Source organism: Leguminivora glycinivorella, chromosome 7 (genome assembly GCF_023078275.1).
Source record: "Leguminivora glycinivorella isolate SPB_JAAS2020 chromosome 7, LegGlyc_1.1, whole genome shotgun sequence".
NCBI classification, from domain to species: domain Eukaryota; kingdom Metazoa; phylum Arthropoda; class Insecta; order Lepidoptera; family Tortricidae; genus Leguminivora; species Leguminivora glycinivorella.
Window position 1 is genome coordinate 19,131,690 of NC_062977.1, and position 13,794 is coordinate 19,145,483.

The window sequence follows — 13,794 nt, forward strand, 5'->3', positions numbered from 1 at the left end:
CTCTTATTCAACTAATCAGTAGGGTTACTTCGTAATTTGAACTGCTTCCCATTGTTTGGTAATTCTAGGACCTACTCTATTATCAAAACTTGTTAGCAACAGAAGAGGAGGGACGATTCGTTCGGTACAGCCGTCATCAGATATATCGGAACGGCCGATATGGTCACAAATATCTGATGCTTCGTCAAGGCGCTAAAGTGTGATGATGAATTCAGATAATTATTTTAGAACCTCGGCCTCTTAGATATTTCCGAATTCGACACATACGAGAACGGCATCAAAGATATCCGTGGATCAATGATTGTGAGCAATTCTCATGTAAGCCGCCATAGATTATAGTTTCTCTGACGTTAATGGTAAACGATACCCGTGGTTCGTTCCGGCTCGTGCGCCGAGGATCTGATTGCAATGCCAATGGACAGACCGAGGCGTGACCAGGTCAGGTCAGACAATGATGCGGATGCAATCTCACTGGACGCAAAAGCATTTACTTACATGTTACTATAGTTCTCGTCTAATAAATAATCTGTGATGTTATAGGTATTGTATTTCTTTAAAAATTGCCTCTATTACTTATCACATCTCTAGCACACGCGTCTTGTTAAATCTTATGTTTATGCCCCAAAGGATCAACCTAGTGTGACGGCTATGGTTTTCTCAATGAAATGATTAAGAATATTCTGTTTGTTGGTTCCTTATTTCCATAATTACACAATTTTGATGTAATATTCATTTGGAAGAAATGCATGTTTTTGTATTATAACGCCAACCGTCCAAACAGTTCTATCTAGACTTAATACATGGTCAAATCGATACATATCTTAACTATAATAAGTGTCTATTTAGTTATGTTATGTCGCTTAAAGCAGATATCGATTACAATAACGCAAGCGTAAAGAGGTGCTTTACAAACGTTACGCTTACATACACAATACAGTAGTGATTCATGGACGGTTAATTTGTAATCGTTTATAAATGCGTTCGTAATTTCATTATAAACATGATAGCTTATTAATAATAAATAATCGTAGCGAAATTAGTTTTACAACTATTTTAATAAGTAGTATAATACAGTAATGACATCAATGAATACAGATGTGTAGAAAAAATATAACTGGCATAAATTTGCATACGTCTGTTATTACACCTTTGGGGGCTCAGCTAGAATATTAATATTTGACATTTTAAAACATATTAAGCTAAGAATATGGGCCAAATTGTGAGAACTAAGCCTGTGTCAAGAGATGGCAGTCTATACTGTGTTAATTCTGATAATTCGTTTTGTAATATCACTTTAACGCTAGCTTGCGTGAACTGTATGTTTGCAGGTCTAACAGGGCCATACGTTTTGTTTGGTTGTCGACTTGCCGCATAATATAATAGGAACTTGTGAACCATTGACTTGTGACGAAATAATGCTGCTACATTTATGTATTCATAAACCGCAAAATACTGATTCTTCGGCTTATAAAAATGGAACGTTTATAAACCTAAGAGCACGTTCGCTAATTGCCGGAGACTCGAGTCTCGTAGTTCTTTAATATCTTTGAAGTTAATAATTTTTTCGAGACTTGCAATCAGACCATAGTTAGTTTGTCGACGAACAATTGGCTTTTGTTTGGCTTAGGTCCTGATGAAATCGTAGAAGCGTAGTTCCCGAATAGAACCCATAATATTTCAAAGCCGACCATGTGTACATTCCCACCGCTTTCGTGCAAGGCTGCATCGCCTCGTCACGAGCACCACCTTCTACGGCAGGCTCGTCAATCCAGATTGGAGAGTCAACATGCGCCATATGGCTTCGGTCAAGGCCGTCTTTCTGGGTCGCCACTCGACAGGCCTAAAGGAAAACTGCTCGATCCTTGGTCTCGAGTAGGTACTTTTTTATGGCGAGATGTTTACGACTTGTAAAACAATTATGATTGCAGTTTTATTGGTAGTTTTCGGAAGTGTTTACTGTAATAACATCGTCTGGTGCGGACTTTGACTTTTTGAATGGGTTGTTTTAGGTCAGGCACTACGAGTATTAAAAATATTCTCTAAGGATAAGATGCATTTTAAACGTGGATGATCTTCCTTTATCTATAACTGTGAAATTCCAATTTCATTAACTGTAATTAATACTTGGGCTCTACACTTAGTACCTAGTAGAAGGATAGGACTGTGGGTGGAAGGAAGCCTGAGAATAATAATACTCCAGGACCAATCTCTTCCACGTTGCACTTGAATTTACCACACTGAAATACTCCTACTTTTTTGCTACCCAGCGTGATCAGTTGTCCCACTCTATCTCATCGGGGTGTGGTCAAGGAACCAAGCTAATGGGAAGTCTGTCGCTGGTTTAATAAACTTACCAAGAAGTTTCTGACGACTGTCGGAATTACTATCCGCATTATCCGCAACTAGGCAAAAACTGGGTGGGTAGGAACTGAATGTCCTTTGTGTCATCCTATGGTTGGAAAGCTTATACTGAGTCTAGTCTCGCCAAGAACTAAATTTTCTCTGTTCAAAGAATAACCCTGGTTTGTTTACTTTTACTTAGTCTTACGCTTGAAGTCGCAACATGAAATCACTTGCCAATAAGGTATAGTCAAGCTCAACCGACGACAATTCGAAAGTCATTAGAATAGCGACAGCTGTCTCGAGCTGTTATCTGATTTTCCGCTTGTTTGGTGCACTTAAGCATTCAAATCATGACTTTCGCTGCGAGACAACGAGGTGTGATTAGGTGTTTTAAGTGCGTATTATTGACCTTTGACAACATTTTACTGGATTGCGTTACGGCGAATACAATTATTTTTATTCCTCTATTATTATGATAGGTATGTGAAAATACAGCAGCAGAAGCAAAATCTTAGCACGTATTAAATCAGACCATTAAGATGAAATGGAATGAATATAAGTATTTACCTCTCCATGCAGTTCATACGTATGAAACTGAAATTTCCCGTCTGACCGGACCTGTCAATACTGAACAGGATATTACTGTCTGCGAAAATTTAATCCGATTCCCTCCAAACTTCGTTCAATATTTTTTGTCCCGATAGGCTAGTAGTTATCCAACGTCATTTTTTCAACAATAGCTCGTTCATTGCAAATTCTTTATTTCACACCATAACACAGTTATCAAACTTTCTATCCAACTCGGGTTGGGTTCTTTGCTATGAATATCCAAACAATTGGGCCTAATGTCTTTTAGTACCACTTGCATTCAAGTAAAAATGTAAATCTTGGCGAGAACTCCCACGCGAATAGTTTTATTGGTCTCTTCTCCGCATAAGGAACTGAGTATTTCATTTTACATTAACATAATTAGTCTCTTGTATTATTATATTCTTAATAGCCTATCCACTTCATTAGATAACTTGAATAACTATACACTACTGTACCTACACTACATGTAAGAAAATTGTTTTAACCTGTTATTAAGTAGGATTTCCTGAATGGTTGAAGTAAAATCTAACTACTAGCGTCTCTACCTGAAGGCGTGTTTACTTCCGAAAAGCGATTATTTTTAAACTGTCCTAATTGCTGGAAGTAATAGCTACTTTTTAGCATATTGACGACGCATTGATGTGTTAATATTCCAATGTTTGCGATACTTATTTGCTCATTATTCTGTACAGCGAACCGCGAAATGTGATAACTACCAGTATGTAATATGCAAATAAAACGTCTAGCGGAAAATCTGTTATTGCGAATACAGATAGATCATGAATGAAGATGAAATCCTGAGGCTGCGTCCGATCAGCCTTCAGTTATTGCACGCGATATCGAATCTCCCAAGCAGAACGTATAGCCAATTTGCAGGTCATTATTCCAATTTCATGATATTATTCCTGGTCTTGCTCGCGGCCCTTCAAAGTCTAGTTTAATAAATAATAAACATGGACCTACGTCGTACATACGTCCATATTCATTACATAATTTCAAGTTCTTATAGTTGTCAGAAACATCTTTCAAACTCGTCGAACCAATAACCAAGTTCAGTGCCATTGCGCCCTTTGCTAGATAGCATTCTTTCCAGTTTTTGTCATACTTTTTGTCCTGTATTTCTGCAGCTGCGGGGTTGATTAGCCAGTGTAAGACTATAATCTTACCAATTTATAGTTATTCTATTTATATGGGATTGGTAATGGGTACAGGAGCATGTGAAATGGTTAGGTTGTTGTGCAGTGTTCACATATGGTGAGGCGCCCCTCCCGGCGCGCGGCGCTCTTTTATTATTCGGCAGACAGTTCCATCCGCGCCGGACTTGCATGTTGACGCGTGCGTACTAAACCGTTGCTCATGAGATAATCTGCTTCCCATTGCAGTTAAAAACATTACCGTATTTGTGAAAGTGTCTTATTGGAAAGTTTTATTGGATTACGTGTACTGATCAACACTCTGTTCATGTTTTTCTGGAAGAGAAGGTAATACCTTTTTAAACTGTTTTTATTTTGAACTGAACTGAAATGTACGAATTCAAATTAACTGGAAGTATTTATTCTATAATTCTAGTGTGAAGGCCTCAATGGAATGCATTGTTTAGTGCCTAGTTGAGCAAGATCGAAAAACGACTTTCTTTTTAGAATTACAGTTGTTTGATCACCTGTAAAGTTTATGTACACACATACACAGTACGGAAGCTCTGTCAACTGGTATGTCCTCTAAAGTTATCGGTATAAGATGTATTTCTAATTTTATTTTTATCACATTTGTTAAGAAGGTGAGATATTTCCAGAACTAATATCTAATAGCGCCATGTCCCGTGTTTATTACCTGCGTATTTAATTATCTTTTATCAAATAAATATCGCTATAATTATCCTATCGAGCTACCTATCTTTCATTTTATCTTTATTGATCTCGTTTATGTAAATTATTGAAATATTATTGTTTATATCACCACCAATATTGTTTTAAACTTACAAAACAGTTGGTCTTATTTTAGAAACAAAAATATGCTTAATTGTTTTAGGGTTCAATTACAGACAGCCATCAATGCCATTGCCAATGTATTGTAGTCATAAAGTTTTACAACTTTGTCCCAGTATCTTCAAAATCTTTACGATGTGTTCGTTCGTCACCAAAACACAACACATCACGTTTCCCCAAAATCAATGGTGGTAATTTAACAATCCCGACTCCCACGCCACCACGAGGGTGACCATTGTAGGGGAGACTGTTTAACAAAATCATAAAAGTGTTTTCTGACACAACACGTTCAATAAGCAAACTCGAGACTTTACTGATTTATCTAATCGACCGCTTCGCGAATGTCCATTGTGCGGGAGACTGACAAAATCATCAAAGTGTTTTCTGACACAACACGTAACCGTTACACGTTCAATAAGCTTAACTGCTGATTTATCTAATCTTTTGCCTCGCGAAGAGGCGTCAACTTCGGAAAATCGATGGCCCATTTATTTGCATAGCCCAAGAAATCATTAATAATCCTGACATTGTTACGAAATTCGATTTGTGTTAATGCAGGGTTAGGGCGTGGGATAACGAAACTCGGGAAACTCCCTATTATGAGGGAGGTTGGCAAATAATATAGGGCATGCGTGTTCCTCTAATTTTTGAAACATACGGGCGTTGCGTGATGTGGGACGTGAATTATGAGGCGTAAGCGTAGCGCCCGTCGTCTCTCGTTCAGCTGTTAAGAAGGATTTATTATATTGAAATGAAAATAAGAGAAATAGCTACTACTTATGCGTCTACTGACACTAGTTATTTATCGGACGATATTACAGATGGACGTTTACATTTTTACTTGTACCTTAACGATTAAAGTTGCTTTTGAGTCACATCTGACTGCCTCTTGTCTGACAACATTGACCTTCAGCTTTATGACGATTGCTAGCCGTAATACCAGAGTGAAAACGTTGCGAGAGTTGCGTCTGCCATAAAGCCTTAGAGTTTATCTGCATAAAAAATGATTTTTCATTTAAAAATCCTAAATCTGAATAACCTTTAAAGTAATTACGTTTCTATCAACCTTTAAGTTAAATCATCTTGATGGTTTTATTGATGCTAATAAGGAAGATTGTGTTATTTTAGTAATATTTTATAAATATTTCCGAATATACTTATCACTAATCGGTTTTATACGATTATTATTCTCTAACAGTTGCCATAAAACTTTCTCGTTTTATTGAATTTTATATTTTTTTATCGATGATTTATAAATTATTCAAACTCTAATAGGTCGTAGGTCGTAGGGCACATATTTTCTATATGGTGTAATCATCAAATAAAATTAGCGAAACTGTCCTGTCCATCATTATTATATTACCTATCATTTTTGTTACTAAGAGTCAGTCGCTCATCGCAAATTTTACTAAATATGGAAAGTTTTCCATATTTCTATGCTGTGTGACGATGGGCAGTCAGTCAATACAATTGTGGTGTGGTGTGTCGTGTATGTGGCCTCAAAGAATTTACAACCAATGAAACGTAGGTATTTAAATTCATATAATATATGTAAATTGTAACCATTTTACATGGTAGCTATGATTAAGTGGACAGCTGAAGTAGAAATACTGTCGAGATTATACCGGCGATATGAAATGTCGAAGCTCAAGCTATTAATGTGGAATTAGCTATAAATAGCTAATCCACCATTGCAAATTGCATTGACCTTTCGCAACATACATGCTTACGTGTTTTAGCACGATTCCCCGTTTTAATTGGCTCGGTCTTTATTCCACCGAGCCCTTCATCCGGTCCCGCCCTGTCTGCTAATGGCAGAAAGGGGTCCCACATGCGACGTACAACGTCGCCTACAGCACAGTCAATTGTAATATCACCTGTTTGAAGTTACGCTCATATTTAAACGGATATAAATGTCTTACACCTTTCGCCACTGTAGTACGTATACTTGTAAAGTATATGAAACTGCGTACGTATTTTTACGAAAACGTTCGTATTTGTCATGCTAGTTCAGTCAATGTCAGTACAAGATGTACTGATACTGATTGAAATAACATGACACGTTCGTACTTCGGATACGTTTCCGTAACAATACGAAGGCAAATTTTTCGCACTACATCTATATAAGCTTACCATAAGTATAGGTACCTAATGCCAAGATGGCATGTCGTTCCAAACTCTTTAAAGCGGTCTATCTTCTATCGTTTTCGAGATACTTCGTGAGCTTTAGCAATCTAATCTTACACATTACGCTACCAGGTAATTAACGCCTATACATAGCACCTAATAAAGTTTTAATTGGTGCGATCTTATAATAAGCTGAAGGTACTCTCCAAAATTGGACCGATCCAAATATAAGGGTGTTGACATGCTCATACAATACTCTAATCTAATATCACTTGCTTCTTGACAAGTTTACGACAGTGCACGGGTTCAAATTGAAACTGGTGATGCATTGACGATGTGGTTAAACAATTTATTGTCGTTATCCTTTAAAATATGTTCTGGCTTATCGAGCGACAACACCACGATAACTGTCGGCCCTCGCTTTATTGGATGTGCGTGCCGCCTCCTTGGGGATGTCTCATGAATGAGCTCTGTGCCTTGTATATAGCCTAATAATTTTTAATGGCTACATTCTTTTTATTTTTCGTTTGGGGTTTTGTATATCGCTAACAAAATATAATGATCGTGAAAATTATGTCTGTACAAGTGGCAAGTCTCGGTAAAACTACCAGAAGGTTGATGGTTGACGATAAATGTTTACTAAAACAAAAAAGCCACGTAAAAAGACCATTAGTAATTTAACTGAGACTTAGATACTTGTTACTTTATTCCCCAAAACGCACATCAAAATAAACACTTTTCCATACATACCTACTGAAGAATAATTTACACTAAGCAATTTCGTAACAAGCTCTCGTGCCGCAGTAAAAGACGCTAAACCATAATAAATGCCTGATTTCGATTTGTGTGAGACTGTTCACCATCTGCTCTCCGATTTAACTGGGCTTCGGCCCCGCTATTTAGTGCTCAGAAAATGTATTCAGCTCTGTTTACTCACCAGATTGAATAAACATAACCATTTGCCAAAATACGCGTCCTCTGGCTGTCGAACTCCTGTGGTACATCGACCTTGCTTGATTTAGAATATACATAGACGTAAAAAGTGCCGGAGAATAAACCTCTCTTTTTTGCTAGGTTTAGGTATCATATAGGAGTAACAACAACATCAAACTTACGATTTAATAAAAGCTTATTTCTGGTAGCGTGACGGTATAATTGCACGAATGTTTCTTGGCAATGCCAATTTATGATACCAGGGGGCCGATTTTTTAATCTCGGCCATTCGATTTCGTGAAATTCGTTCAATAATATCTCCACTACTAGCGATTTAAATTCTACTAACTGAATCGAAAACGAGTGGTCATTATCACTAGTTTTAAAATTACTAACCGTCCTTTTTCAAATAAATAAATAAAAATAAATAAAATAAATATTGGGGACACCTTACACAGATCAACTTAGCCCCAAACTAAGCAAAGCTTGTACTACGGGTGCTAAGCGACGATATACATACTTAGATAGATAAATACATACTTATATACATAGAAAACATCCATGACTCAGGAACAAATATCTGTGCTCATCACACAGATAAATGCCCTTACCGGGATTCGAACCTGGGACCGCGGCTCAGCAGGCAGGGTCACTACCGACTGAGCCAGACCGGTCGTCACTGAGCCAGACCGGTCGTCACTGAGCCAGACCGGTCGTCAAAAATAGCATTACGTCGTTTTCCACAGACTTTCGAACGGCGAATTCGTGCGTTCGAAATTCAAAAATCGATCCCGAGGACTCCAGTCTATAGAAAAACTTGTGGACTGAACTTTTAACGATCATGATGCTCATAACAGTATTCGTAATTTCGTACAGACACTTCCGACTTGTGGAACAAATCTTGTAAGTTATCGTTGTAAGTTTTTTTTTACACCAATCAGGAAATTTCTTGCAAGTTTTGTTGATTGTTATCTCAATATTGCCTCTACAGAGTCATTAAGCTGGAGCGTAGACGCTACGTGATCATTTTCACACTGCGCAATATGGAGTTTTTGTTCACTTTAAAATTCCAACCAAATTATAGCCTCACCTGGCTACGATCATTTTAATTATTGTTTACAAAATGCATCTTCTAGAGATATATATTTCGTTTTTATCGTACTTAAGGCATTGTGTTAGTATGTAATTAAATATTAAATGAATAGAATTAGTTTTATTTCACGACGATTGTATCAAAACCCACCTTGGTTTTGATGGCGACATATTATCGAAAAAAAAAATAGGTAGAGCGTTTTAAACACAGAGAACAAAATGTTTATGAATAACAGTTTTCAGCGTCAGCGTCGATAAATAATTACAATAAATAAAAGAAAGGTTTATTCTGCGGTAGGGGTAGGTACATATTACAATCTAGGAGGTTTAGTTAAACAAGAAACATGAAATTAATTGGTACAAAAAATGTTTGAAGTTAGCCACACAACGCCTGTTTTGGAATATTTTGGATGAATCTTATTCATTCACTGAACCTTTTTGTACTTTTTGTTTTAAACAAGGAGCCACGGAGTTTTTTTCACGCATTGGTCTCATCCCATGACTCCCATGACCTCTTAAAAGGGGAGGATAAATATTTGGCTTCCTAAAAATAGATTATTATCGTTAAATGTAAAGCGTAAGCAGAACCAAACACGCCCGTAAGTTGAATAAAATGTACCTAATCTAGAACATAACTCGAGTTTGTGTAACTAAAATGCCTGTGACGAATGCGAATGGCGTGTAGATGCAATTTGTTGTTTTATTTATACTATGTTAGCAATTGTACATTAACCTAGATGCGTGCTGCAATAGTTTGGCGTTACTTGAAAACCGATGGCGACAGATGGAAACTCGCCAAGTGCTTGAAGGATTATGTGTAGCGAATGTGCCCGAGTAGGTAACTTTCTTTTGTTGTTCCAAATGTAGCCTGCGGCGTTGATAAAATTATGTGCCAATTTAGATTAGATTACAATAATTTAAACGACACTCTATGTCCTCATTTTATAATTTTATAGGTACAGTATTTTAAAGTTAACAATAACCATGTTTACTTTAGAATCGCCTCTCGAAATCAAGACGTGATGCGATTATTTTAGTAGTAAGTAACTACCTAAATGCAATTCTGCTTTAAAGAATACCAAGCAGATAAAACATAACTTACTTTGAATACCCAATGTAGTTTTTCCCCAAGAAAGTTGTGGTAGAAATCGCAGTGGCCTTCTGCATAAGTTACCAGATCAGTCGAAAGTAGGTAATAAAATACTAAAATATCTATCAGGTAAACCACAATGATACTGTGGTAATGCATGTATCTATTTATTGTGGTCGTAGCACATTATTCGTACCTATTGCTTCGAAAGTGCGTTATGGTTAGTTAGCTTGAGAATCAACTCATAGACGGTAATTAAGCCTTTTGGTGGCATTTTTTTCATTAACGCGAGCAATTTTCTCCTCCATCGCCGGCATGCTCCGGGGATGCCTTTCTAGAGATATTTCGACGCGGCGTATAATTTTCCGAAAGTGTCAACTATTCTTGATGAGTTTGTACATGAAGCGTGACCGGCGGCGTAGAGACCTTCGCCGTGGCCTTTCTAAGTTAAATTAATGACCGCCACAACAGAGTCATGTTGCATCGCTATCGCTAGTAAAAATAAACATATGATTAATACCGAGTGGGTGCGCAGACGGCTCGCCGGCGTTCGCAACCATGACGAATTGAATGGTAGACCCCCGTGTGGGTGATGCTATTACGAAGCTCATATATTTGAATAGGCAGCATTACGCTCTTGTAGTCCGATGACCTGGCCCCCTAGCCTTGCATGTTTTATCTCAATTCAACGTAGACTTAACGGTATTGGCACTTAGACATCGTTGCTTTATCACAAAGTTGGAAGGATAAGCTGTCATAATCATAACACAAATACCAGTTGGAGGGCTCTTGTGTCTGTTGTTGTTATCGGTTTGTCAGCAATATCTACAGATTAAACGGTCTGATATTTACTTAATCAAGAATAAAATGTAGACGCCGATTGCACAAAGTCATCAAGTGGTTTACACTTTGTAAGTGATCACATGTTTCAAGTGGTGTGATAAGAAAAGAAGACTGTTGCAAAAAGTCGCGGCTTAAAATATTGGGACATACTGCAACTATCTTTAGGTTTCTGCACCTCTTTGTGTTTTACCAACGGATCGTTTAATGTAAAATGGCAGTTCGCTGAGGTAAAATATGAATAGGAGCCGAGGCCGCCTGTGGCCAGCCTTCAGCCATGGGAACGCATTGTGTGCCACTCGGAGAAACGCTGCAATACGTCGATAGGTTTTGCTCATTGTTACTGGTTTCACCACTTGACATTCTAGAGAACAGACCTCTTTTTAATGCTCTACGAACAATCAAGAATGTTTTTGTTATGCCCATTTGGAATATTGATTGGTTCAGTCGCCTGTTAGGTGCTTGACTTGATGATGGGCATGTGAAAATTATAATTTTACGCTGATTGTGAAAGCAATTGAGAAACGATCTAAAACAGCATTCGTTTGAAATTCCTGTTAAAAAAAGTGTAAATAACTCACAATATCTGATGATAAGATTAAATAGATTAATAGAAATTCAGTAATTAATGTTCGGTATTATTTAGACAAGAGTATCTAATATCATTTGACCTATTTAGCGTTCGTGCTAGGCTAGTACGACGCCCACGGAAAGGATGAGGGAGTGGTATGGTGAATGGATAATAAACTTGATCTTACAACGCTATTCAGGCACAGTTGCTTGAATTTTCATTGATCGATCTAAACTTGTCTCATCTAAAGTTGAGATCGATGGGTGGTTGATAAACAAAGTCATTACGTGTGTAAAGAATTTAAATAGGTTTTACTTATAGCGGAACAAGTATCTCACGGCTGTGATGATATTGCAAAACGAAGCCATAAAACGTGCTTTGTTGACACGAGCGTCATTGGCTCGTAATAACTAAATGCAATAAGCCATTTCTTATTTATGTAAGGCTGTACACGAAATGATTTTAGTACACTCACGCTATATTAACGCTATCTATTTTAAATAATAAAAAAAAATTGTCAATAAATGATTTCAATTAGATTTGCCTAGTTGACCGTAATTACAACTAGATTGGATCACGGGCGAGTGGCGGGACAATGGCAGGCGGTAGCGTCCCCTGGGGCGCAAAACAGTACTCCGTCGCACCCCCGGGGCGCAGAAACAATACACAGTTCCGTTGTCTCTTGATTACTCGCTGCCGTTCTTTATTAACCTACTTGTTTATTGTTACAGATCATGTGAATTAGCGGTAAGCATGGAAGAAGACAGTACAACAAGCGCTGTCGAGGACCAAGATCCACCTTTGGTCGAGGTTCCGACCAATGAAGAGAGCCCCGGCCAGCCTGAGGTGTCGACCGGCAGTGAAGGGCTCCCTACCAGCGGCAGCGCTACCCTCACCAATGATGAGAGCGGCGTCGGTTTGGATTCCGTAGACGATTGCAATAAGAATGTGACGACAGAATCGTTAGTAGACCACGAGCCGTGCGAAGTGAACGATGACGCTCGTTCGTTGGGTGATTTAGACAGCCTACCGGCTGGCGACGAGTTGGTCTTGGGCGCTGCGGGAAGTGACAGCGGTGTCGAAGGGTGTGGCCGAGCACTTAGCAGCGGCGGTGGCTCCCGGTCTTGTGCTTCCAGTGTGGTCTCATGTGGGTCAGGCTGTGGCTCAGAGAGCTCGTCGGTCGCCGGCGCACCGCCTAGACCCCGCCGTAGAGTCAACGTTACCGTCACCGAACCCAAACGGAGTTCACCCCTTGGCGCCTCCACTCCTCGTCCAGTCACCGCACCACGCGGTCCTAACCTAGCTACCAGAGAACGTGCTAGAAGTAGAGAGAAACCGACTCCGCCCGAGAAACCGCGGCCTCTAACGCCGAAGCCGCGAATCCGTCCCACTGGCGAACTACCCAATCTCGTCCGCGAGAGCCCTGCTTTAAGAGCGAAACCAACCAAGACCTCAACAGCACGATGCCGGACGCCTAATTCCCCTAGCGAGGAGAAGAGATGGCCTTCAAACGGACCTCGGCTGACGACCCTTACGGACTCTACCGCGACGCGTGTAGCCGCCGACAAATATGGAACGTTGCCGCGTAGGAGGCGTGAAAACGGCGAACCGGACGGGTCGCCCAAACACGACGTGACTCCACCGACTTCAGGCGGCCCACCATCACGCGGTCGGTCTCCACGCGCTCCACGACCAAGGCGCGCGTGAGGATCTACGCTGAGAAGAATTGCCAAACTGTGCTGTTAGGGACTGATGTGGAATCTGCTTTAGCCGGAATCACGCCTAATATTGAATGGTAAGACCTTTTCAAGATCGTTTTACTCCTGCTCCTCTGCTAACTGTAGGTACTAAATATTACGATGAAAGGAAAATGTATAAATATATATTACTAGCTTTTGAGCGCGGCTTCGCTCGCGTTAGAGAGAGACAAAAAGTAGTCTATGTCACTCTCCATCCTTTCAACTATCTCCACTTAAAAAATCACGTCAATTCGTTGCTCCATTTTGCCGTGAAGGACGAACAAACAAACAAACAGACACACACACACTTTCCCATTTATAGTATTAGTATGTACTAGTATGTATAAAATATGGATTGCCACTTAATAAACGTAATGACCATCAGTTCGGCTTATCCTATCGTAATATTCATTCATTGGAAACACATTTGCATACCGATGTATTTATACTCGTACATATACATATAATCAGATAATCACTAAT

The 13,794-nt window shown here is 39.1% G+C and overlaps 1 protein-coding gene across 4 annotated transcripts in view; it reads left to right on the top strand.

Annotated features, from left to right (window-relative positions):
• Positions 1 to 13,794, top strand: part of LOC125228190 (serine/arginine repetitive matrix protein 1-like) — a 48,637-nt gene that overhangs the window by 34,294 nt on the left and 549 nt on the right. For 2 of the 4 annotated variants that reach the window (XM_048132660.1, XM_048132662.1), the window contains exon 2: positions 12,304 to 13,367. In XM_048132660.1, coding sequence (XP_047988617.1) covers positions 12,326 to 13,279 — 954 coding nt within the window. In that variant the 5' untranslated portion in view covers positions 12,304 to 12,325 and the 3' untranslated portion in view covers positions 13,280 to 13,367. Of the gene's footprint in view, positions 1 to 4,093; positions 4,416 to 11,095; positions 11,232 to 12,303; positions 13,368 to 13,794 lie in introns of those variants that run through there. The other 2 variants (XM_048132659.1, XM_048132661.1) reach the window with 2 other exon arrangements.